This window comes from Emys orbicularis, chromosome 10 (genome assembly GCF_028017835.1).
Source record: "Emys orbicularis isolate rEmyOrb1 chromosome 10, rEmyOrb1.hap1, whole genome shotgun sequence".
Lineage (NCBI taxonomy): Eukaryota > Metazoa > Chordata > Testudines > Emydidae > Emys > Emys orbicularis.
Window position 1 is genome coordinate 89619728 of NC_088692.1, and position 26339 is coordinate 89646066.

General features: G+C 41.3%; 1 protein-coding gene across 1 annotated transcript; it reads right to left on the minus strand.

The window, feature by feature from the left end:
• Positions 1-6056: 6056 nt before the first annotated feature.
• On the minus strand, positions 6057-24901 carry WDR76 (WD repeat domain 76). Its single transcript, XM_065412417.1, has 13 exons — positions 24824-24901; positions 23051-23464; positions 21111-21203; positions 19392-19447; positions 17153-17279; positions 16018-16119; positions 15854-15897; positions 15622-15775; positions 12513-12668; positions 10737-10954; positions 9882-10034; positions 7564-7617; positions 6057-6391 (listed from the first exon to the last, which is right to left on the minus strand). Exons 1-13 carry the CDS (start codon positions 24899-24901, stop codon positions 6136-6138), a joined length of 1905 nt encoding a protein of 634 aa, XP_065268489.1. The 3' UTR covers positions 6057-6135.
• Between the last annotated feature and the right edge of the window lie 1438 nt (positions 24902-26339).

Below are 26339 nucleotides of genomic sequence, written 5' to 3' on the forward strand. Positions count from 1 at the left end.
CATAGCTGCATTACTTGGAAGGTATCAAATAAGAGGAATTTATTTTACTACTACTGATTATTGCATTAGTGTCAGCCAATAGCGACACTAGTTCAAGACTAGAGATATTGCATTATGCAGGAGCTTTAGTAATGGTGCTACTGAGAGTTGTAATTTAAATACTAGTGTATTGTTTCATTATTAAAACTGCCTCTGTGCACAGCACTACCACCTTCAAATTATTTTAAAGAGATCCTCCTTTTACTAACTAGAGCGTCTTAACTGGCAAATGGTTTATTCATTAGAAAGTGATCTGGTACAATACCATTATCAACTTAGAAACGTTTTCACAAACAACAGAGTGGGCAAGAAACAGGGAAGCCAGGAGTGGCAGTGTCTGTTCCTTTAAGTAGCATAGAAAGATGTGAATACCTATCCTAGTCTACAACATAGGCCTTTTCCGAATATGTTAAGCCTTGAACCTTTAGTGCACCGCAGTGGCGTTTACCATAGAGGTGTTAAATCCCTAAAGACAGTGGGAGTTGAGTATATGGGGGTAGTAGATAAATGTACTCAGTTATGTTCTATAAAGTCTGGGTGTGTAGTTAGTAATCAGACCGGATTGATTTGGAATACATTTTGCCTCAGAAAGTTGTACTTGTTTTGTATACAAAAACCTGTTCAACCTATATTTTAAACAAAATAGCATTTTGTTATTGATACTAATCAAGTCTTTTTTTAACTTTATGGATTAGATGAACATAGTGTGATATACAAAATGATTGGAGTAAGCCAATTACCTTGAGAATAAATGTTTTGTAGAATGGAATTCTAATGGCAGATTAACCCATTACTTGTTTTGGAAAAAAGAAGCGCAGATTTTTTGAAAATTTTCAAAGGTAAAGAGCAGAATTACAGAAGTGGAGGCAACAGTGAAAAAAACCAAGACAAATATGAGATCTATCCTTAAGGGGAAAAAGTGTAATTAACTAATTTCTATGGTGACATGAACACTTGAATCTTTTATTACCTGGCAAAAATAGCAGCCCATTTGTAAGGGGAGCAATAATCACTGCTGTAAAGTTTCTTGTGAAGCTGGGCATATTTAACAAAACAGACTAGCAAGAGTTTCATTTCATCTCAGGGAGAGATTTTAAGCAAGCCGAGGCCATAGACCCAATTTTAAAAGCTCCGATTTACATTTTCTGCACCTTTAACCATCTCTGCACACAAGTTCAAGCACTGCTGGTGCGTGCACACACACACCCCCTTTGAAGATGAGTTATGATTTTGTCCTGAACTGGTCAATTGTGCTCTTTTGCCAAATGTTCAGTCATCAATATAGAGAATAATCTGAAAGTCAGTTAGATTCAGACTATTTGTCACTGCAATAAATAAGGTCCATTTTACTAGTCTGTCAGATCTTCAAAAAAAATTTTTTTATTATATATGCAGTTTCATGTCACTTTTACTTTAAAAATTAACCATGGCCATTTGATTATCAGAAGAGCTAAAAAAGATTTTGCATTCAGTTTAATATTAAGTTGTGAATTCCAACCACAGGAGGAAAAAAGGCTAGATTTTTACATGGATATATACTGTTTTATGCAACATAGCAAAATTAACTTTTAGTGTAGTGTTCCTACCTCAGTCTGTAGTAAATGGTGTTTCTATGCAGTGAGTGATAGTCTTAAACTAAACATTTTTCATCCTAGGTTAAAGATGCAGTATTTCATTGTTTTAATTGCTAATACTACTTGTTTGTCATAACAATACATTATCATTCAGTGACAGGTGCAGCTCCAATATGTTGTACTTTAAACATTTTCATTTTCAAAAACCACAAGGTATGAAATATTAACCTTAAAAAACTTTTGCATCAATCTGCTTTTAGAATAGTAATAAATACCACACCTTGTTTAACCTTTTACTGTTTTCTCCTGGCATTTTATCCTAAAACCATTACAATTAGTAATTTTTTAATCTTACATTTCCCCCCCCTCTGTGCCATACGTTTCATGTTTTGCTAGCTGTTAGTTTTATCTGTCTTTTGTATAAAACGTCGTTTCAATAGTTCTTATATCAGAGGAAGCAAAACTCTTAATAAAGAATAGTGTACTGCATCTTTAAAGCAGTAGAGGGTAAAAATACCAGAAAATGTGAATTTCTTAGTTTTCATAGAAGTTAACCTTTCATGTGCCAAATACTGTAAGTTACTTTTTTTCCCTCCAAAATAATGTACCTTTTTCTACATATTCAATATGTAGTCAGCATAAAATCATTGGTGCCATGAAAAGTATTTTTAAATTTAAATAAATATTTAAGTATCATGAAAACAAGAGTTGGCATTTTTACTTTTAAATAAATTGCTCATTTGACTGGTAATAGTTAATATTTTACTGCTTCAACAAGTTTTACTTGATCAAGAACTGAAGAAATTGGCCCTTAAACACAATGGGTCCAAATTCTGCACCCTTAACTTACGCTAACTTCCCATTGAGAAAAAAAAAAAAAAAAAAAAAAAACAGTGCAGAATTTGGCCCTTTAAGCAGAGAAATTCCAAAATTACAAACACTGATAAGCCTAATGCAAGCGTGATCTCACTGTATCATTATATGCATCCGCATGGCTTTTAACAAGTTTGCCTTCATCCTTGTTGACTCGCTTTGTTTTCTAAAAAATCCATCCTTTGCAACATTTAACTGAACCAAAGAGCTGATTCAGGCTACATTATAAACATGCCATGATGAAGCTGACCTCATACAGAAAGATGAATCTAACAAATCAGAAATACAGGGACACCTATCATCTTCTGATCCCTCTTCCTGTTCTGCAGGGCATGGTGCCAGGCATGGCTAACTGATCACAATTCAACTCATTATACACTGCTTACCTACAGAGTGTGAATACCAAAGCACTTGCATTTTGAAGCCAACAGCAATTAACAGGACTGAAAATGGCTCTCAGATCCAGCTTCAAGAGCGAAGGCCAAGCCAGGCTGGAAATTTAAGGCAGAAAATGGCACAACTTTTTTGCTTACCCACTGCAGAGGTCATTGTGTAGCAGAGTGGTGAGATGGTGTGTTAAAGTGACCTCATTTCAGCAGACTTTTGCAGGACCCACTTGTCCCTTAAAACCAGAAGGGCCTTAGACTTGAGCAATGAAGGTTTATACCACATTGTATTTTTTAAGGTTTGCAGGGTGAATCAGGTATCAGTGTAACCCTTCTGCCAGGTAGTGTAGGCAGCAACAAGCGACAGGTTCCTCTTTATACAGAACTGGCTCCACACACACAACCATACCCACACCCCCCCAGCCACTCCAGTAATCTAGGAAAACTAACCACTGCCTCACTTGCAAATACGAGTCTGTGTATAACACAAGAAAACAGCATTAATTTGGAAAAACCCTGCAACAATGATTTGAAAGTACACCACCAAGAAGTAAAATGTCCACCTCATAGTATCTTGGGCAGTGTCCTTGTTGTCTGATTCTCACTTTGTGCTGTTGAAGTCCAAGGGATGAAGGTCTCTACCATGCCACTCCCCTTTTTCCTCCTTTGGAAACCCACTCGTGCTGTCTGAGGTCAGCAATGGCCCCAGATTCCAGGGACGTGTCGGGGGGGGGGGTGTTACCTCTTGCTCCTGAGGGATGGGGGTGGTGGCCTGCCAGTACCTCTGCTATTATTTATCACTGCCACGGCTCCCCAGCATCACAGAGACGCAGCAGTAATGGTGGCAGTGGTGTTCTCAGGTTCATCCAGTTCTTGGTGATCTCAGCTCTTCAGTGATTTCACAGGATAGCCGGGAACCTCTGCTGCCACCTCTCCTGCATGGTCTTTTCACCACAGCACTGTCTCTGTGCCAGGGCTAAGGTTAGTGCCCGTAGGTCAGCATATCACTGAGAAGGAGCCAGGCCTCTCCAATGCATCTAGTCAGCGGTCTTAAAACAGTGACGGGGAGGATGAAATGGCTTCTGGCACCCTTTAAGCCTGGTTGTGTGGACCTGTTTAAATACCCTCCGGACTCTCACATTTGGCATCACTACTCCGGACAGTGAGTGAGGTTAAAGTTAGGGCAACACCCCCCCCCCAATAAGGGTCACTAAGGATAGTCCTGCTGCCTTTAATACTGAATGCCATGGTAATGAAACGTTATCCTTAATGTCTGAGTAGAGTGAATTTTAACCCAAACCAGCCAAAATCGATCACTCCAGCAAGGCAGGTCTGTCTGCTGATCCCCTTGGCAGAGTAGGTGTGTCTCTGCAAAGAGGCAGCTCTGAGGTCTTTCCCCCCAGTTCACCACTAGCTGTCAGGGGAGAGCTCATTCAGCCCCTGCTTACACATTAGTGAAAATGAAAGAGGGCCAAGCAGGGAGTGTGTAAGTGTCCACACACAGCTCTAAACCCTTCCAGCCACAGCTTCTCATGAGCAGAGGGGCCTGTGGCCACTTTGCTTCCTCTGCTCCCAGGCAGCTCCACTCCTTCCTTTCCAGACTTCTTTATGCCCTTGAAGGAAAGGAGAGGAGGGCAGTGAGCAGTGGCCCAGAGCAGAGTAGGGGTGACTATGCAAAAAGGTTTAGAGGTCCTATCCTGCAAAACACAGTCTGAGAATATGGTGCAGTGAGGCTGAACCTGCCTCAGTCGAGAGGTTTGATCCAGACCATCTCCTGCTGCCAAGAATTCTCTTACTTCTCAGGAAAAAAAAAAAAAAAATCACCCACATCTGGGATAGCCTTGGGCCATCCAGAACAAGCTGAAAGCAGGACCAGAAACACCATGTCCTCCTTCCAAAGTTTGAGCCCACTGACACAAGTAAAAGTGTCATGGAAACACAGAACAGTCAGTGCCACCACCTGCAACTCTGACTCCTTGCTGGATGCTAAGGGAGAGTGTGTGAAACATCTGCAGCCCCTTCTGCAGCTAAAAGGGACTGTTCCTGTCAAAGAAGGTGATGATGATCTAGCATCCATACTAAAAGATGCAATACTACAACCAATACTAAGAGAAACTACTTTGTGATGCTGGAGTATCACAAACTACAGACCACCTCACCTCCCTTTTCTACACAAGCTAAAAATCAAGAAGCTAACAAAAACTGTCTCCAATGTCACTTGTCAACAGTCAGCTGCAGAGGGGCAAGGCTCAATCCTTTCCACTGTATTATGCAACAGCTTAGCCACCTTAGAGAGAGAATATCCTGCTGCAACCTTAACTTGTCACCTTTACAATGAAACCATTAGGCAAGCAACAATGTGTGATTTGTGCTTTTCTGCAAAACCCTGTTTATTTTATTACCTCAGCCTCTCAACTCACCCCATCCTCTCTGTATTTAGGCCATTGTGTCCTAGCTCATTTGTAGAAAGTGAACTTCCTGGGGCAGGGACTGTTGTCTGTGTTACAAATCTACAGTGCTTCCAACAATGGGACCTTAATCCCGGAGATGAGTTTGAAGGTGCTACCAGAAGAGCGAACCCACAGTGACCCCCAGCTCTACATCCCACAATATTATCTGTGAAATTTCATCAAAGTGCTGTTTACTTTCATTTCCAAATATCGGTGAAGAGGTTAAATAAAGTTACAGTTCCCACCTAATGCAGCATCCCAAAACAACTGAGCAACTCAGTACATTGCGATTTATTATCATCTTCTTTACCCAATTCTCAGTGCACCTGACAACATTCATTTACACACACCAACATTAAACAATTCTGGGAGTAAGATTTCATGGCCCAATGTCAGACATTTTACTAAACGGATATGTTTTACTGAAAACACAGACTAGGTTGTATAATAAGCTTAAGGTAAATTTCAGGAAAGCCACAATCATGATGTATTACGTCTAAAGAGCAAGTTGAGGCCCAATGTTAAAACTATAAATGATAAATATTTGTTAAAGGTCATACTTAAAATGGCTTTCGGAAATATGACTTTTTATTATGGATGCAGCTTTTCCCGTACTTGAATACACACGACTCACCATAGGTCGGTGTGGTAGGACTGCTACAGATTTAATATTTTGAACTTTAAAAAAAAAAAAAAAAAAAAAACACACAGAATGTTTCCAAAATAATAAAATGTAATTTAAAACCTTTTAATGCATATTTTTGTCCTGAGAAACAAACATACTTTATGTAGGAAAAAAATTCAGCAACCTTTTCAATCCTTGAAAACGTGGAGACGACCACTGGAGTTACCACCCACTAAGATATTCTTTGTAGGGTGCACGGCATTGATGGAACAAACAGAGCCAAGGTAATCTACGTTATAAAAAGAGTGCAACTGTTCACCAGTGTCCTGGAAGATTTCTATTTGCCTTGGGCGTGCCATACTGCCAACCACAAAACAGTCTTCCTGTTTAGGGTCCCATATTGCTCTGAACCTAGTTAACCACCGTCCTGTGTTATTGTTATGTCTATTCAGAAAAATGAAAGAGAAAACATGAAAATCAAACACTGAATTTAGTAAGTTGCATATTTAAATACTGCCATTTCAAGCGCTCTTGTGTAGAGCATCCATTAGCCACACATCTATCCTCACCTTCTAGCCATCATCACATTCAACTTGTTTGGGGATGGTACTTTTCAGAACCATTCAACACTACTCCTCAACAGATCAGAGGAGAAGTATACATTAATGATAAGATCCACTCCTTTCCTCTCACCAGGCCTTCTAGAGGAAGGGATTGTAAGAGGACAAAAAGGAGGACTAAAGGCAACAAAAATGTAGCAAGAGATCCTCTGACATAATAAGCAACTATTTGTAAAAGGTACTCAAGCTCTGGGATTGTCTTTGGATACAAATCCAGGGGGAAACCATTAAACCCTTTTAAAAAATGCAAAATTTTAAATGTTCAGGCCAGCCATACCTAATACCAGCCCCTCAGTGACCCCCGAGGTGGCAACGATTGATTTGATGGAGGGAGTCCAGACTTTCTTATTCACAGAAAGGATTTGCCAGCTTTAGGCCTGGGCAAAGCGGGAATGAAGAAAAGGGAATAAGGAAAAGAAAGATCTCTCCACTTATAAGCAGTGCCCTTTACTATCAAAATGTGTTGCTTTGAGGATCTTGTTCAATTGCAAAATATTTTTAGAATTACAAAATTTATAAAAAACACCAATTGAGACCACACCCTGAAACATGAGAAAACTTCTCCAAAGTACAGGGACATGCCAGGCTTTAATACTTTAGTTACACAAAAAGATATTAAAAGCCTCCTCACAAATCTAGTGGACTCAACTTTGGGCTGTATCCAAGCTGTGCCTGGAGCAGGGTGGCTGGGCAACCAAAGCTGGCTATACACAACCCTGATCCTGGGTTTAGCTGAGGACTCCATCTAATAAAGTACAGCGTCAGGGCTGCTCTCTCTTACGCAGCTGCCTAGGACACTAATAGCTGTTCTAGCAGCTGGAGAATCACCAGGTTTAGGCAAGCCCCAGCCATGGCCCCTGTTCACAGTATAAGCCACTATGACAGCTCTCTGCTACCTGGCGGCTCACTCCACCAAGTGGTTATGCTAGCTTTACAGCAACTCAAAGCAGCCACAATCCTTATGCCAGATCCTTAGCACTGGTATATGTAACTTACCTGACAGCAGTGAGAACAGGAATCGTAGAGGATAAAGAGCTGGTATCATAGACTCTGTGAAGTAAAGCAAATCATAAAAAATATAAATATAAATATAAATATACACACACACACACACACACACACACAAATAAAAACAAGACTTACCTGTAAACTGCCTATGTATATAGTCAGGCATCAGACAATACATGTTTTGGAACACACTAATAGGTTCTGCACTTGTGAAATCCAATTCAGGGACAGGTGTTAAAGTCCTGATTCCATTAACAGATATGCCTTCTAAAGCAAGCGTGTGTCTTTTTGAACAGAATTACTTTAGTCTGTTCCCTTAGAACATCAGAGCGCAGCAGGGGCTGCAGAGGGCAATTTAAACGGGGAGAGGGGGAGGCAGAGATTTGCTCCTCCGCCTGATCTTCCTCTTCCCCTCTCAGGGGCCCACCACACCAGCAACCCAACGCCCTGGCCCATGAGCCTCTACATCCACACCCCCCAAATCCGAGGGAGTGGCATTGGGACCTGGCATGTGGGGTCAGAGCACCACTCAAGTTTATCCCAGCCAACAACAACAAAAAAAGTTCACTGTAACTTGAAGTCTTTAAATCATGATTAGAGGACTCCAGTAACTCAGCCAGCGGCTAGGGGTCCATTACAGGAGTGGATGGGTGAGGTTCTGTGGTCTCCAATGTGCAGGAGGTCACAGGCAAGGGATTCGTAACCTTTTTCTTTCCGAGCCCCCACCTCCAATATGCTATAAAAACTTCATGGCCAACCCAGGCCACAACAACTGTTTTGCTGCATATCCAGTAGATGAAAAGGTCAGGACCACCATTAGGGGTGGGTAGCAAGCAGGGCAACTGCCTGGGGCCTCACACCACAGGAGTCCCCGCAAAGCTAAGTTGCTCAGGCTTCGGCTTCACAGCCTGGTGGCGGGGTCGGGGCCCCGGGCTTCTGCCCCACACGGCGGGGCTTCAACTTTCCGCCCTGGGCTCCAGCAAGTCTAATGCCAACCCTGCTTGGCAGACCCCCTGAAACCTGCTCACAGCCCCCCAGGGGTCCCAGACCCCTGGTTGAGAACTGCTAGACTAGATGATCATGATGGTCCCTTCTAACCTTAGTTTATGAAAGCGCTGGTGCCCATTCCTGGCTCCAGAGCCTATGGAGTAGAGGGTTACCCGAAGTAAAAAGCTCACACAGACCCCCAGTACTAATATGCTCTTTTGAAAATATATCTGGAATATCTGAACTTCTATGTTTGTCTTGTTCAAACTGCAAAGATTTATGGAGTCTTTACTACTGGGTTGGTTCCATATCACATCCTACTTTTTAAGGCTAGGTCTTTAAATATCTGTTGTGCATATGGAGCTGTAACGATGTATTGCAAGTAATATGCAAAGAACTCGTGTAGCTGCATTTCCTCCGGTCTACACAGAATTAGTATCCAACATATACATGTAATTTATGAATTAATAGCAACCATCCATTTTGAAAGATGATGATGTAAGCACCAACACAGTTCTGTTACTGTCTGTTGTGCTGCAGCATCGCAAGTGTCTAAAAAGTCCAATTCTTGAGCAACAGTCTTTGCTGTGAATAATACAGGAGTAAAGCGCAAGGCCAGAAGATGAAGCCAGAGCACTATTACAACTAGAGGCCTGCTGTGCTTTCCTCTTTGCTCTCTTCACTGTCTTCTCATCCACCTCTCTCTGACATATCAGTTATAGTGGTATGATTATTGCATACATTCTTGAAAGAATATGATTTTGTTTTTAAACACCCACTGTTTTGTATAGGGCCTGATTTTTCAGCCTAGCCTTAACGAGGCCTCCCATTTTGTGCCTACTATTCTGTGATGTAATTTAGGTTACTTAAACATTTAAGTACCCAATTTGTGATGTAATCAGATACTTAGATGTCCAGGTTATTTAAATAATGATCACAAAAATGACAGCATGAAAAGTGAGACTTCTTTAAAAATACAGTCCACGCTATGAATTCAGTCCTAATTATGTCATATGCTTTATCCACCTCTAGGCAACATATAAAAACACCAGCTCTTTTGTAAGACTTTCAGCAGCAACACTGAAGAAATTCAGGATCTCAGCACTTGTAACTGCTATACCTGGACTCATTAACCAGTTTTTTTGTTTTTTTTTAAGTTAGCCCTATCTCTGTGTCTATTTATGGTCACAGTTGTAGGTTATAAAGAGAAATGAGGGCAAAAATGTAAGCAAAAAAATCATTTGTTATAAAAAAATTACAAGAAATTCTACTTAAAAATGTCAAGAATTTCTGTATTATCTTCCTTCCCACACCCTTACCTCAACATATCATCAGCACATGTTGTTACCACTCTGTTACCAGTAATAGGTGAGAAATAGGCAGAAGCAACACTCTTTGTGTGTCCACTGAGAAAGCTTATGGGCTTGTTTCCATTAGACTTCAGGTATCGTGCATCAAAAATGCAAACATTCCTGCAAGACACACACAGCACGCCAGTTTAGAACAGGTTTCATTATGGAATGGGAAGTAGTTACATAACTCCTATAAAGTGAAGTAGTTGCATAAACTTTAAAATTTAAATTTTCAGTTTCTACTTACATGGAAGTGGAGGAACAGAGTGCACTAGCTGCACCTTAAAAAACCTAAATACAATAATAATTGCCTTTTAATAGCTAGAATTTATAGTACATCCTGCCCTAAACCACTCACAAGGCAAACAGTAATTACAAATGTCAATTCCTTCATCAGCCATTACCAAAAGCCTTTATTTTCCCCAAGGATCACCAAAAAAAATGATGCTACTCGTTTTTGAAGTGGCACCATCCGTGAAAATGGCAACCGCAGGTGTGCTAGTACTTTTAATCCTCTTTTCCCAAAAACAAAATGTCCCATCGAGTCCTTTTCTTACTCCCAACACCAAAATATTAGGGAAAGCCAAATTATATCAGTTTTTATGTTTCTTTGTAGAACATTTTCCTAAATGATCAGAAAAACCTTGAATATACATATTTAGGTTAAAAAAAAAAAAACTAACTTCTGTATTATAAATATCAGTAGATGATCGCTCTCCCCAACCCGATGCCATTTACAGCTGATTTCCAATGCCTTCCTGTGAAACCGTTGCACAGAGCTCTTAAAGCACACAAATCACTAATACATTTTGAAGTACATACACTGCACCAGCAGCAATGAAATACTGTCTGTTCACTGGATGAACATGGACAGTTCTTGTTGTCTTTGAATTAATGTTTGCAGTAAGTTCAGAAGAAGTTCCTGGTGTCCGTCTGTCCACAATAGCCACGTCACCATCCCACTGTCCTACCACCAACGTGGAGGCATTGTCTGCCAAGAAGTCAAAGGAAGAAAAGCCGTTTTCTTCACTTCTGTACACCTAAGTATGGAACAGGAGTTTATGTAAGGCGATATATAATTGGTTAAAAATAAAATCAAACTAATCAACTATTTCCATATTGATACTTCACAGCTATTGAAGTATACAATAGAATGTAATCTGCTTTAACTATAGCTATGTCCTTTCACACTGAATTATACTAGTAACATCAGTTAAAACAGCAGCAGTAATCCATTTAAGTAGCTTTTTCATGAGACCACATGGAATAAGGAAGTATCTCTATATAGGGTATTTTGAACAATAAACTGAACACAATGCAAAGTATGGCAAATACAATGTACTTCAAATCCTATATTTATAACTCCCACATAAGGTTTTGACATCCCACTATTTCCACAAGCAAAGGAAAGACTCACTAAGCAAATCTCAGTTGGGTACTGAAGTGGGTAGTACTGGCTCTGTCCCCACCCCAATCCCAGGGAAGCCCCTCGTCAGGTGCACCAAGAAGGATCAGTCTCCATGGAATTTGAGGAACAAACTCGGAATGAGGAGAAGCCTTTGTCCATGCCAGTCTCCCATCATAGTGGCAATTATCCACAGTTAAGGTAATGGTACTTTAAGCAACATTAATTTAAGACTTCATTACTGTGCCCTCCAGGGGAACCTGGCCACTAGCAGCACTCCTCTTGTAGAAGCCATGCGACCATGAGAAGCCAGGACCAGGCAAACAGGGGTTCTCAAACTGGGGGTCGGGACCCCTCAGGGGGTTGCAAGGTCATTACATGGGGGGGTCGCGAGCTGTCAACCTCCACCCCAAACCCCGCTTGCCTCCAGCATTTATAATGGTGTTAAATATATTAAACAGTGTATTGAATTTATTAGGGGAGTTGCACTCAGAGGCTTGCAATGTGAAAGGGGTCGCTAGTAAAAAAGTTTGAGACCCACTGGGATAGAAGAATTGCAAATCTCTTCCCAAGATCCACAAAGATAGGATGTATGTGTCATTTGGCCCCTTTGTGGTGCTCCAAGCAGTTGTCTGGGGAAAAGAGTGAGAACAATTAAGCTAACGGGTTTTACATTGCATCATGATTGATATTTTTAGAGCTCCTCTAAAGAAAAACTGTTAATTTGCTACTTTAAAATATACTCTCTAAAAAAAAAAAATTGAAGAGATTTACTGGGTTAAATAAAGAGTCACATGGATGCAGATGAAACTCATTTCAACATGAAACAGATTTCCTTACTGAGAATAAGTTAAAGAGGGTGTCCATGACATGTTATGAGGATGTTCTCTTAAAACACTGCAGTCAAATCAAAAACAAGGCAAATTTTCCAGATACTTGATTGGCTATGCGGTTTCCAATTTTTTTTTTTTGGGGGGGGGGGGGGGAGAAGGAGAAGAGAGGCTGTATTTTTATGAAAAAGGTTTTTATGGTTATTTTATGTAGCCTTATGAGGGAATAGTGGTAAACTTTCCAGCAACCCGAGGAGCTAACAAATTATTTTTGATATTAAGTGGTTGAATATACTTCAGAACTATATATATTGATAGATTCATATGGAGACTTATGCATAATGGAAGTGCATGAACATTCACCTCTTCAAAGACAGCTCTGGTAACATCGCCACATCGTACTGTTCCATCATGGCTCAGGGATAGCAGATGAACAGGATTAAATGGAGAAAAATACATGCAGCTTACTGGTTGACTATGTGGTATAAAGACATATACTCCATCTTCAGATTTAGAGTTCTGAAAATAAAAAGATTTAATGAACACAATGTTAAATTAACCATGTAATTTCTATTTTTAGATTTATTGCTCTTTCAAAAAGTTACTTATGTCTCAATTTTGTACCACAACTAATATTGATTCGCTTTTTCCTAATCTTTTCTGAATGATGGCATACAGCAACAAATCCATTCCGCTAGGTAAACTAATAGAACAAGACTGCTTCCAGCAGTCCAAATTGTAAATTTAGCCCTATTTGAGCCTCTCTGAGGCAAGTCTTTGGAGCCCTTGCTCAGGCTGAACTGCCACTGATGTTAATGAGTTCTGCCTGAGGGCACAGTGCATTATTTTACTCACAATTTACAGTTCAATATACTACTGACAGGCCCATGCTTTGTTTCCCCTCATCCTTTTCATCACTGTACAACTGGCTTAGCTACATGTGCTAGACATTTACTGTCAATTTCATAATTACTGTACCTCCCCCCAGAGAGTAAGAGCTGCAACTTCTGCTATAACTTAAGTTCTATCTCATTGGATTGTTTTTACTGCTAGACCTGGTTTACATTCAATTTGGGAATTAAAAATGAACAGTAAAACTTTCCTACATCTTATCTTCTAATAATGCTAATACCACGATAGCATCCAATCGAGATTTAAAATACAGTCAAATGCTTCTTTTTTTGGTTCTGGTACCATCTTCCTTCTTTGGATGTTATTCTTTGCCCCAAAACTGGGCTACCTTCAGTAAACCTAGACTGAATTCAGAGAAAGCCAAGACAGCTATTACATCTTAATTAATAACACAAGCTTCTCTTGTGGACGAGCTTTCCTGAGGAGGTTAAAGTATCATTTGCTTTTCCTTTATCACTAGTCATTTGGAGTAAGAGGGTGAGTAGGTCTTGTTGCCCATGCACATTATGATAATTCTGTAGGCCTAATATACACAACTGTACATGGGAATGTGATAATTTCTGCCTTATTCCACTGGAGAAGGGAGATTCCAGGCTTATGGCAAAAGCATTTGTTTCTTGTTCTGTTGATTTGCAATATCATACAACCATAGAAATGTAGGTCTGGAAGGGGCCTCAAGCGGTCATCTAGTCCATTCCCCCATGCTAAGTAAATATCCCTAGACCATCCCTGACAAGTCTTTGTCGAACCTGTTCTTAAAAACCTACCAAGAATGGGGATTCTACAACCTCCTTAGGTAACTTGTTCCTGTGCTTAACTATCATTATAGTTATAAAGTTTTGCCCTAATATCCAAACTAAATCTCCCTTACTGCAAACTAAACTTGTCCTATCCTTGATGGATACTGAACCCAGATATAGAGAACAATTACATTAGGTCATTTTTAGAGGGTTTTACAATTTATTCCAATTCGTGGTTGGTGTTGGTGTGTGTCAGCAATGACCAAAGGCACCAATCAAGAATGTAACCACATTGTGAAGGGTGCTATACGAGCATATATATAAAGATATAGCCTCTGCTCTTAGAATTTAAGACAATGTAACAATTCTAACAAACAACAGAGGAAAAGGAGGACAAGCATAATGGAAATAGGTACCTAAGAGATCAACGATCTTGTGGATCCCCCATTACTTTAGTACATGATCACTTCATAATCTTTAATATTTTTATCCTCATAACATCCCTGTGAGGTAGGGGAGTACTATTATTCCCATTTTATAGGTGAGGAACTGAGGCACAGAGAGGCTAAAGGGTAAAGTCTTAGCCCCTCTGAAGTCAAAGGGGGTTTTGCCACTGACTTCAATGGAGGTAGGATTTCACCCTAAATGCATTGCCTGGAGTCACAAAGGGTGTCTCTATGGCAAAGCTTGGAACCGGACCTGGGACGGCTGGCATCAGAACCACTGGATCATACTTCGCTTCATCGTGTAACAACACTGGTTGGCACAATTTGATGGCTCTAAATTATGAAGATTTTTTAAACCTATACATAACTGGTATTATTATCTTTGAGTGTCTTAATCTAGCTAACATTAGTTGACTGATTTCTTGGAGGCATCAAGGCAGAAATGGGTCTTGAGGAGGGTTTTTAAGACACTAGCTTTACACACTAAATCAGGGAGGGTGGCTTCATGTATAAGGGACAGCATGAAAGGAAGAGCAAACAGCTGGAGAAGAGAGAAATGGGCATTTAAGATGGGCATCTATGGCAGAACAGAGAGGATGGGGACACAATAGAAGATATTTGCAAAGAAGTAGTAAAAGGCAGAATTGTAAAGGGTCTTAAAGATGAGGACAAGAAGCTGGAATATAATGCATTAGAAAAACACAGAGCTAGAGTAGACAGTCAGAGAGAGAGTTGGCACATTCAGAACAGTGGGCAAGGAAGATTATAGTAGCAGCTTCATTTTGTATGAACCTGAGGGAGCCGATGTGGGTGTCAGGGAGGCCAGAGTGAAAGAAGCTACAATAATCAAGTCACAAAAGAAGGACATGGACAAGAACTTTGACTATAGGAATAACGAAGACAATTTGATTTCCGAGTCAAGGTGATATGAAAAATAGTAGTAGTTTGGATATGCTAACAAATAGTCAATAATTTTCTACAATGTGAGAGAAAGGTCAGTGAGGTAATATCTTTTATTGGACCAACTTCTGTTGATGAGAGGAGAGAGACAATGTAGCATAAATAAATACATGCTAGTGTGTGATGGCATAACGATTTTATTTACATGAGTTGAGATGACTCCCTCATTGCCATCATCCCAATCTCATGCACATAAAAATTGTATTGCCTACCCCCACAAAACACAAAACCGTATTGTCTCACAGATGTTACCACTTTAGCACTGGAGCCTCGCTTCAGTAATTGTCTACTAATCAGATTTACTAAAATCATTCTCACCAGTTATCTGACTTCCCCCCCTCATAAGATTCCCAATAAATGAATCCTAAGCACAACCCTCTCCTCCCCCAAAGAGAGATCACACAAGCAATTTACCAAATCCCAAAGACCAATCTGTCCAGACTTGTCTCCAGCTGCCACCAAGGTCCTGCTTTCAGAAGGATGGATAGCCACAGAATATATTCTATTTTTGACAACTTTTGTAACAGCATCTTCACTCAGGATCATATGACTCAGACTGGCTTTGTATCTAGGCAACATCATTAAATTGTTAGATATTTCCCCCAAAAGGGTTAAAATTGACAGAAATAAATTGTTTATAGATTACCTTTCTAAGTTACATATGTGTTTTTCGGTATCATTAGGGTTTATCTGCATTGTAAGACAGAAAAAAAAAAATAGTACAAGTTAAATTTGGGCACAAATTTACTTGCAAAGTTATTATGAGCTCAGGCTAAATGCCCCCCAAAATTAGTGAATTACGACGGATACCTGACTTATCTTTGTCCATGTATCCAGAAATGCGTCCGTTAATTCACTGCTCTTACTCTGATTTGCAGGTACCATTGGAAGAGGTCCAGGTGGCAACTGAGGCTATTTAAAAGGCAGAACAATGTTAAATACCCTGTGCCTCTTTTACAGCTTCCCAACCAGTTCATTCAACTAGAAAAATGAATAAGCAAAGGGAGCTATTTAGCAATTATATATGCCACAAACATAAATCTATCCTTTCACGATATTAAAATGTGCATAAAAAGAAATTCATATCAAAAATATATCTTATTCCAGGAGAGAAGGGCAGGAAATAGTAAATACAAGTGTGTAAACAAGTGGCCTCCTATACCCTTTTCCTTTTCTCCCGACTCTGAGAAGCATTGTTTCCAACAACTATATTGCAGAAGTTTAGCGTTATTTCCATAGTAATACAGAAAACCTAAATTATCAGCTCACACAGGAATATAATTTTACATGTTGCTGTATAACTTCCTCAAATAAGGTAGTACATGTCTCAGGAAAAAATAAGCTAATGAAAAGTTAGATTCAAGATATGCTGAAAACACAAAAAACGAACAATTATGAGTCTATGAATTACTGAGCATACATAACATTCTATCAAGATTCTATAATGTTACACAGAAGTGGGAAAGTATTATTTCTTCAGCTTGAGCCTCAGAACATAGAATTAACTATTGCACACTCCACTTCTGCCATCAGATTTACCTTTCAATAGAACTTCTCAGAGCATGCTCTGTTGAGATCATTTTGAATAGAATTTATTTTGTTTCTGCACAACCCTAGATCACTTTCACAGGGCCATATTCTCCTGCTCTTGCTCTTGAGAAGACCCACAGAAGCCACTGGGGCTTTTCATGGAACAAAGTACTACTCAACATGAACAAGGGTGGAAGAATCTGACCCATACTATTCACTGCATGCAAAACTTCTCCAGTATCTCCAGGTTATCGAATAAAACTTATTTAGCAATTAGGAATAAGTATTATCACAGTCAAAGCCACTCAGATTTATTAAAAATTTCAATATCTCTAAATAAAAATTTAACATGTTTTCATAAAGCTGCCAAAGATGCACTGTACTGTATTTCTTCCTTTCTCCTTCACCATCTTACATATTCATCAATTACTGGTTCTGGCTGTGCTGGAATTTCTGGCAATGGAACTCCTGATGGATCTACTCTTTGTAAGCGCATAGATCTTCGACGTACTGTCTCAGCTTCTGTCTTTTTGGGCTTAACTCTAGAGGAATGGAAATAGTCAAACAATATATATTCAAATAAACAATGGGTTCCTAGGGTGAAGGAATCCAAAATAGGTTTGGATCTTTATTTCTAGAGTTCTGATCCAGACTAATATCACAAATAGCTTTGATTCAGTCTAGAAATGTGTTTTGCTCACAGAATCATAGAAATGTAGGGCTGGAAGGGACCCCCTCAAGAGGTTGTCTAGTCCATGCCCGTGTGCTGAGACAGGACCAAATATACTTAGGCCATCCCTGACAGTTATTTGCCTACAAAAGAATTACTACACCACATTATGTTTTTAGTCTATGTTGTCTAGGAATGTTTATCTTTACTACACTTTTGGTTTTCAGTTACAATCTACCCTCTCACTGTTCTCCTCTCTCCCCAACTCTAGGTATTTATTCAGTGGCAAACAACTAAGTTAACACAGAGTTAAAGCTGGTTGGTGGTATGTCATCCTCTGGCAGAACAGTGAGTGGAGCAAAACCCAAAACTTCTGAAATCAGGAAATGCAAAGTTAAGGTTGCCCATGCAAACTTAACTCTGACCTCTTTCAGCAATGCCCTAATACACCCCATTAACGCATACACCTTTACTTTGCCAACCCCACAGTTGCTGAAATGTACATGTTGAATCTGTCTCTCTCCAGGCCTCCGTTCCACCCACTAGTCTTCCTTTATATCGTCTTCCATACTGTATTTTATTTTCTTCTTATTCCTCTGTCCTGTAGCTTGTTTTCCTGTTTTTACTTAATGCCTGTGTTTCTATACTTATTATACCTATACCTAATGTTCCCTTTTATCCTTTTTTAAATTTTTCCTCTCCAGCTCCTTTCCCTTTGTTCCATTATCAGACTGATTTTTTTCTTCTTAGCCATCAAGCTAGATATCATACTAGATGACTTCTTGAGGTCCCTTCCAGCCTAAAATTTTATGATTCTATAAGAACAAGTTGCTCTTGAAATCTCACTGAAAATACAATAGCTACTTTCATGATATTTTGACCAGAAAGACATTCATACTACCAAGTATCAGAGGGGTAGCCGTGTTAGTCTGGATCTGTAAAAAGCAACAGGGAGTCCTGTGGCACCTTTAAGACTAACAGATGTATTGGAGCATAAGCTTTCGTGGGTGAATGCCCACTTTGTCGGGTGCATGTCAACCTCACATGCATCCAACGAAGTGGGCATTCACCCACGAAAGCTTATGCTCCAATACATCTGTTAGTCTTAAAGGTGCCACAGGACTCTCTGATTCATACTACCATTATTTCTCTTTTTTTTTTTTTTTAAAAGATGAGGTACAGAAATACAATGAAAACCTACCAATGGAGAAGTCACATGGACAGTTTAAGGTAATTGGTGGTCTAGATCAGGGGTTCTCACGACAAATTTTTTGGTGGCCTCAGAGTGCGGCCACTAACTCTTGCTGGTGACTGCTGTTACAATTTTAACTACAATTTCTAATTAAGTTTAGGAAAGACAGAAATAAATATGCACACATATATGTCCAAATAATTCCAATTTATTTATGTTAGGATTTTTTGCAGACTCAATAAAAATAATGTACACTTGTCACTATTCTTTACTGGAACTAAACGGAACAGAAACACAAATAAGGTGCTTTGCACGTTCTTGTTTATTGTGTGTTTTGGGTTGCTTTTTTAAAGACTTGCTAGCTAGTAAGTCTGCTGCTGTGAAAAGTGATATTAAACATACAAATATCACTTTTCACAGCGGAAGACTTACTCAGTGCTGGAAAGCCCCGGGACAAATTAAGCCCTGGATGGGGAGGTGGGGCCAGAGGCAATGGGAAGAATGGATGGGACCCAGGGAAGGTGGGGAACTCACTAGCAGCTTGCTCCTCAAGCATTTGTCTCTCCAGAAGGGGGCAGGACCCAACCTCTGCTGGCAGCCTCAGGGCAGGGGCCACTGCTTTGGCCCATCCCCCATCACAGTCCAGGAGGCTGTGGCCGCAACACAAGCCCCTGGTGGCTGCATCTGAGAAACGCTGGTGCACATCCAGATTTAAATATGTACTCCATTCATATGACAAAAGTAGAATTAGCAAAAAAAATTTGATGCATCTCTCAGATATGGTTATTTTACCTTTTGATTCCATGAGATTGTCCTTTGGTTGCCATTTTGCGAAGTCTTGCAGCTGACTTTAAAGAAATGTAAGAAATATAGTCAGACGAACAAGTGGTTTTTTGGAATATTTTTGTGCAAGGCAGTTAACTAAAGGAAACTAATGATTATGGAGTGACTAAAAATTACAGTTTTCTGTGTTTATTCTCTCTCAGTTAATTATCTGACTTGTTCAGTTTACCAAATTTTCCTAACTTCCAATTCTACAAACTAAAGAGTAAATCCGAAACTCAAACTATGCAGTTTCTGCCTCTTGTTCTTTCAAGTCGTGTTACCCACTACCAGAAAAATTCACTGAACAACATGGATGGCACACAAGAACAGAATACAGTCCATCTTGCTATTCTATAGCTGTATTCATCTTGCAGTATAAGAAAAACAAAATCCTAAACAAGAAGCGCCAGAGAAAGTGACTTTGAACAGAAATCATATTTTAAAAGAGATGCTGATATATAAAAACTTGGATTAGATTTTGAATTTATGAATAAGATTCAGAAGAGGATTAGATATATAAAAGCTGTAATATCAGTTTAACTCACTAAAATTATAATCACTATGGGACTTGAATTCAGCATACAATTGCAGGGATAAAGACCAAACTGGGAGCAGCTGAGTGCTTGTTCAGTGTTTTATTTCTTTAGACATACGGCACTTTAGAGTGGTTTGTGTGCACAGGTAGGAAGGAGTCAGATGTGCTACATGGGGGGAGGGGAGGGGCTTAAACTTGTCTCCGCTGAGCTCTTCAGAGACATGTGGGCAGATTTTCTCAAGTCACTCCCTCCTCCCCCAACCACAGAGATTGAGTCTTGGTGAGCATAAACCCTATTTCCTCCCAGCTAGGGCTCTCTGTGCCTCTGCACCTCGGACTGAACAGTTCCATCTCCAGCTTTTCTAGCTCTGTTGTGAGAAGAAACAGCAGAGACTGCTCAGAACCAGCTCTGGGTGAGCAAAGGAGTGGACTTTCAAGGAAGGAACTTACTCCTTAATGCCAGAGTAGACCTATAAGAACAGAGCAGTACAGTACACAGGAGAGAGAAGGAATCTGGAAAGGAGAGGAAGAGCAGGATCCGCATCTGTAGAGAACATTTAAAATGTCAGGATTTTAATTTGTTGGATTACTTCCTCCAGTGTAGCAGTGTAATACATAGATAGCACTTATAATGGCTTCCATAACTTAAGTACTTTATAAATATTAATGAATGAAATCCCATCTTAAAAAAAAAAAAAAAAATAGAGCCCTATCAAAAAGTATGCACAAAGCAAAATCAGATCACTGTGGTAGATCACTGCAATATATAATTGCAAAGGCAGTTGTGAAGTTTTTATGCCTTTCTCTGAAGCATCTGGTATAGTATCAGGGGGTAGCCGTGTTAGTCTGTAGCTACAAAAACAACAAGGAGTCTGGTGGCACCTTAAAGACTAACAGATTTATTTGGGCATAAGCTTTCGTGGGTAAAAACCTCACTTCTTCGGATGCATCCGTTTTTACCCACGAAAGCTTATGCCCAAATAAATCTGTTAGTCTTTAAGGTGCCACCAGACTCCTTGTTGATCTAGTATAGGACAGTGTTAGAGACATGTTTCATAACTAAATGAACTATGGGTTAGTTTTGGTATGGCAATTTCTATTACATTTAGAGTGACAATTTTATTCTTACTCTAGGGAGAAATCATACAAACCTCAAGCAGCTTTAGAGAAGCAAAAAAATTAGCATTTTCTGTAATGTTCTTTAGTCTTTTTCTTTCATAGGCTGACAGCTGTGAAGATCCATCCTGCACAAACAAATAAAAGCAATTGCTCTGTAGGATAATGTTTAGGATATTACACAGAGTGCACAAAAAGGCCTGGACTGTTGAGAAAATAAAGCACTGTACAAAGTCGCATGGCCTTTTTTTTTTTTTAGGTTCCAAGCTTCTTACAATAAATGTTACTTTATAGTGAGGAGTGCCTGACATTCCTCCATTTCCAAACAACTGTTACAGTATGAGGTCATTAAAAGCAAAAAGACACAAAACACTAGAAAGCTGACAAACTGGTTAAAACAGAACTGGGAGGAAAAGGGGGAAAGTGGCACATTACAACATACTCCTAGATAGTAGTGCTTCAACAGAGCTCCATCAGTGTGGCCAGAAAGTGTCCAGTCACAGACATGAATATCAATTTATATTTTGCCTTAATACAAAGAAGCTGTGGATTCTTTGTTTTACCCTACCACGGACACATTCTCCCTGCCCCCCCCCCCAAAAAAGATATACCAGAACAGGAAAGGATAAAACAGACCAGCCCCAAAGACTGATATTTAAGGAATGGTGACAATTAATTTTCTTGAAGGCACACCTGCTGAGTTTTGAAGAAGATCTGAAGAAAAATGTGGGGGAGCTAGTCAATATGGTAACTTTAGAAAACCTTTAATTGCACATCTCGACAGAAGCCAAGCTGGTTTTGTATCAGGATAGGAGTGTTTTGCACACACAGCTCAGGCACACACTTATGAAGATGGAGTGTTAAAGATTTGTGTCAAAGTTCTTTATGGATGTTAAAATTATTTCAATAATATCTTTATTACATTGATAAACAAGAAACGAAAGCATGAAGCAATTATGCAACACTGAAAAATGTACAATACTGATATTAGACTGTCTTATAATAGTTGTCTCTGGTATTGTTTATAGAAAAAATTAATTAATAGAGTCCTTTTTAGAACTAAAGGTAGCTAAATTCTTTGTAAGAGTAGAATTATTGAGATATACGTCTTTCAGTTATATTCAGAAGCCAAATACTGGATGCAAATGGAATAAGCTGTGTGTTATTTCTTGGTACCTTAGAGAAAAAGGGGAATGTGGTACATTCTGAAAATTATTATTTGGATTACCATAGCACTTAGGAGCCCTAGTGACGGACCAGGAACCCATTGTGCTAAATCCTATACAACTACAGAACAAAAAGGCAGACTGCCAAAAAGAGCTTGCAATCTAAGTGTAAGAGAAGGGACAACAGATGGATAGACAGACAGTAGAGTACAAGGAAATGGCAAAACAATACTGGTCAATATGATAATAAAATAGAATAATTTTCTTTTTCTGATAAAACTTTTAGGAACCAAATCCTGAAACAGATACCACTCAGGAAGGTCCATGTGGAGTCAGTGGCAGGATCAAGACCTTAGGTTGGATTTTTGCTATCGGGATTTTGTTTAGCTATGACTGCTTGCAAGAAATAGTCTCTCATACATTACAGACTGTCAAGATTAATTATGTTAAGTAAACTAATATTTACCTACAGCCAATATGTATCATTAAGAAAAAGTTCTAAGACAGTGGGTTATGTAAAAATGAATAACTTATCTTGAATAATTATGAAAAACAGTCTTATTTTTCTATCTTTAAAAATAATGAAGTAAAATAATTGTATTCCCTTAAAAACAGTACAATAATTGTATTCCCTTTGCTATTTTCTAGGGAGCAAACAGTTCCTCGTTTACAAAATCATCAATACTTGAAGTTTCAAAATGTGAAAGATGCCAAATAAGACAAATTGAGGGCTAGGCTAAGAATATACTGAGGAAGCTAAAAGCAAAAGAGAATATAGTCACACACAAAAAACATGTTTGGTTTCTTACCAGATAAGAGACATTGGAATTACTTCCTTCACTGTCTGTATCCCAATTGTTTTCTGAATCATGATCAACTGTAACTGAGGTGTTTGTGGGTGACACCATGCTAGTTGTATTATGAAGTGAAGACATACTGGGGATTACTCCTCGTGGACTGGAAGAAGCCTTATAGGATACATCTCTTATTTGCTGACTTGTGGGATCACCACGGGATTTTTTGACTTTTGGTTCTCTTTCTGAAGGCCCTTCATTACTAGAAAACTTTTCTAGTAAGCGTTTCTGGGGCGGACGTTTGTTACGTTTCTCTTCTTCCATGGATAACGGGGTGAGAAGAACTTTCACTTGTTTTCTGAAAACTGCTCTTCGTTCAGCTTTTTCTGACACATAGTTCATACTGGGGTTTTCTTTAGGTGTGTGCTCCTACACAAATGACGTAGAGAAAAATATAAAGTACACTACACTAGAACTCAGCTCCTGTAACTTGTCTCCACATAACTAGCAATAGGAACAAATCATTTGAAAACTAGTGTGTGTATTAAATATCATGTAATTTTACAAACACTTCAGTGTAAAAAAAAAAAAAATGCTGCTGCTGGGATTTTCTCATGCCTTATAGCTGAAGCCCAAAGTGTGAAGCTTTCCTCCCAAAAGAATGTGCCCTTACCTAGTAACCGCTTGGTGTGTCCATGCTCATAAAGCACGCAACACCAGCAGTTCCTTCCACTCGAACGCCAAGGAAGTGCTACAAACCATTGATGAAAACATTCTCATGCCTCTGATGAAGTGGGTATTCGCCCACGAAAGCTTATGCTCCAATACCTCTGTTAGTCTTAAAGGTGCCACAGGACCCTCTGTTGCTTTTTACAGGACTCTTTGTTGCTTTTTACAGATCCAGACTAACACGGCTACCCTCTGACACTATTCCCCCAAGTGTTCTCCCACTACTCTCCGTTTACACACAAACAACAAGGAGTCTGGTGGCACCTTAAAGACTAACAGATTTATTTGGGTGGGTAAAAAACCTTTCGTTTTTTTAAAAAAACCTTTTTTACCTTTCGGTAAAAAAGCTTTCGTGGGTAAAAAACCCAACTTCTTCAGATGCTCTCCTTCCTCCAAGGGTCCGGCAAGCCCGAGACCCTGGGAAGTTGCCAAGAGGCAGATGGCTCCTTCTAAGACCCACGTTCACTTTTCTTGCACTGATCCGGAACGCCCGCCTGCCTTCACTAGGGCAGCCGCGCGAACGGCTGCAGGAAGCGGAGGCTGGGGGGGTTTACAGCGTTGACACGCCGGGCAGGGGCTGGAGAGCGGGGTCAGACGAGCAGCAGGTGCCAGCGCTCAGGGGCTGGACAGCGAGACCCACCCGCTCAGCCAACGGGTTTTCTCTCCTCTGGGCAACTACAACATCGCCCAGGTTTCCGTGTCCCCAGTCTCGGGGCGGGGGCGCCCAGGTCAGGCGCGGCGGTGCCCGGCGCTGTACAAAGGCTCCGGAGCCGCCCAAAGTCGAGTGAGCGGCACCTGCCGGGGCCGGGCCCAGCTCGGGGGACGGGCCTGGCCCAGCCCGCAGGCGGCCCCGCTGCGGCTGGAGGGGGCGGCCGGGGAAGGGCGCGGGGAGGCGGCCGCGGGGCGCCCCCGGACCGGGGAGGGGCAGGACGGGGGTGGGACGAGCCGAGCCGGGCCGGGCCGGTCCCACACGCGGCGCCCGAGGCGCTCTGCGCTAGCGGCGGGGCGGGCGGACGAGGCGCCCCAGGGGCCGGTCTCCCCCTGGCCCAAGCTCCTGACCTGCATCCGCTGCCGGGCGAGCGGCGACAGCGGCTCCTCAGCCCCGAGCGTCCCGGCCTCGGCCTCGGCCCGCGGCATCTCCCCGGTGCGGCGCGGCGCGGGACCGGCCGGGGCGGGGCCTCCCCTTCCCGCCTACGCAAGGGGGCGGGGCGCGGTTACCTAAGGGGAGGCCGCCAGCACCCGCCCAGGCAGCGAGCTCGCCCCCCGCCAGGCGCTGCACTTTTATGTAAGCAGCGGAGGGGTTAGTTAGCGCCTTAATTTAGCCTAATGACACTGAGCTCAGAAGCACCCCTGGAGCCTGCAGCGTGAGCGAGGAAACGGTCACGTCAGGCACCGGGGCTGCGGCAGGACCCGGCTCGAAGTGGTTTCCATCGCACAGAATCCTAGACTATCAGGGTTGGAAGGGACCTCAGGAGGTATCTAGTCCAACTCCCTGCTCATGGCAGGACCAACCCCAACTAAATCATCCCAGCCAGGGCTTTGTCAAGCCGGGCCTTAAAAACCTCTAAGGAGATTCCACCACCTCCCTAGGTAACGCATTCCAGTGCTTCACCACCCTCCTAGTGAAATAGTGTTTCCTAATATCCAACCTAGACCTCCCCCACTGCAACTTGAGACCATTGCTCCTTGTTCTGTCATCCGGTAACACTGAGAACAGTCTAGATCCATCCTCTTTTGAACCCCCTTTCAGGTAGTTGAAAGCAGCTATCAAATCCCCCCTCATTCTTCTCTTTTGCAGACTAAACAATCCCAGTTCCCTCAGCCTCTCCTCATAAGTCATGTGCTCCAGCCCCCTGATCATTTTTGTTGCCCTCCGCTGGACTCTTTCCAATTTTTCCACATCCTTCTTATAGTGTGGGGCCCAAAACTGGACACTGTACTGCAGATGAGGCCTCACCAGTGCTGAATAAAGGGAATAATCACTTCCCTCCATCTGCTGGCAATGCTCCTACTAATACAGCCCAATATGCCGTTGGCCTTCTTGGCCACAAGGGCACACTGCTGACTCATATCCAGCTTCTTGTCCGCTGTAATCCCCAGGTCCTTTTCTGCAGAACTGCTGCTTAGCCAGTCGGTCCCCAGTCTGTAGCAGTGCATGGGATTCTAATTGCAGGACTCTGCACTTGTCCTTGTTGAACCTCATCAGATTTCTTTTGACCTAATCCTCCAATTTGTCTAGGTCCCTCTGTATCCTATCCCTATCCTCCAGCGTATCTACCTTCCCCCCAGTTTAATGTCATCTGCGAATTTGCTGAGGGGACAATTAATCCCATCATCCAGATCAGGGGTGGCCAACCTGTGGCTCCGGCACCACATGTGGCTCTTCAGAAGTTAATATGCGGCTCCTTGTACAGACACTGACTCCGGGGCTGGAGCTACAGGCACCAACTTTCCAATGTGCCGGGGGGTGCTCACTGCTCAACCCTTGGCTCTGCCACAGGCCGTCCCCACTCCTCCCCTTCCCGCTCCCTCCCCTGACCCTGCTGTGCCCTCGCTCCTCCCCCTCCAAGCTTCC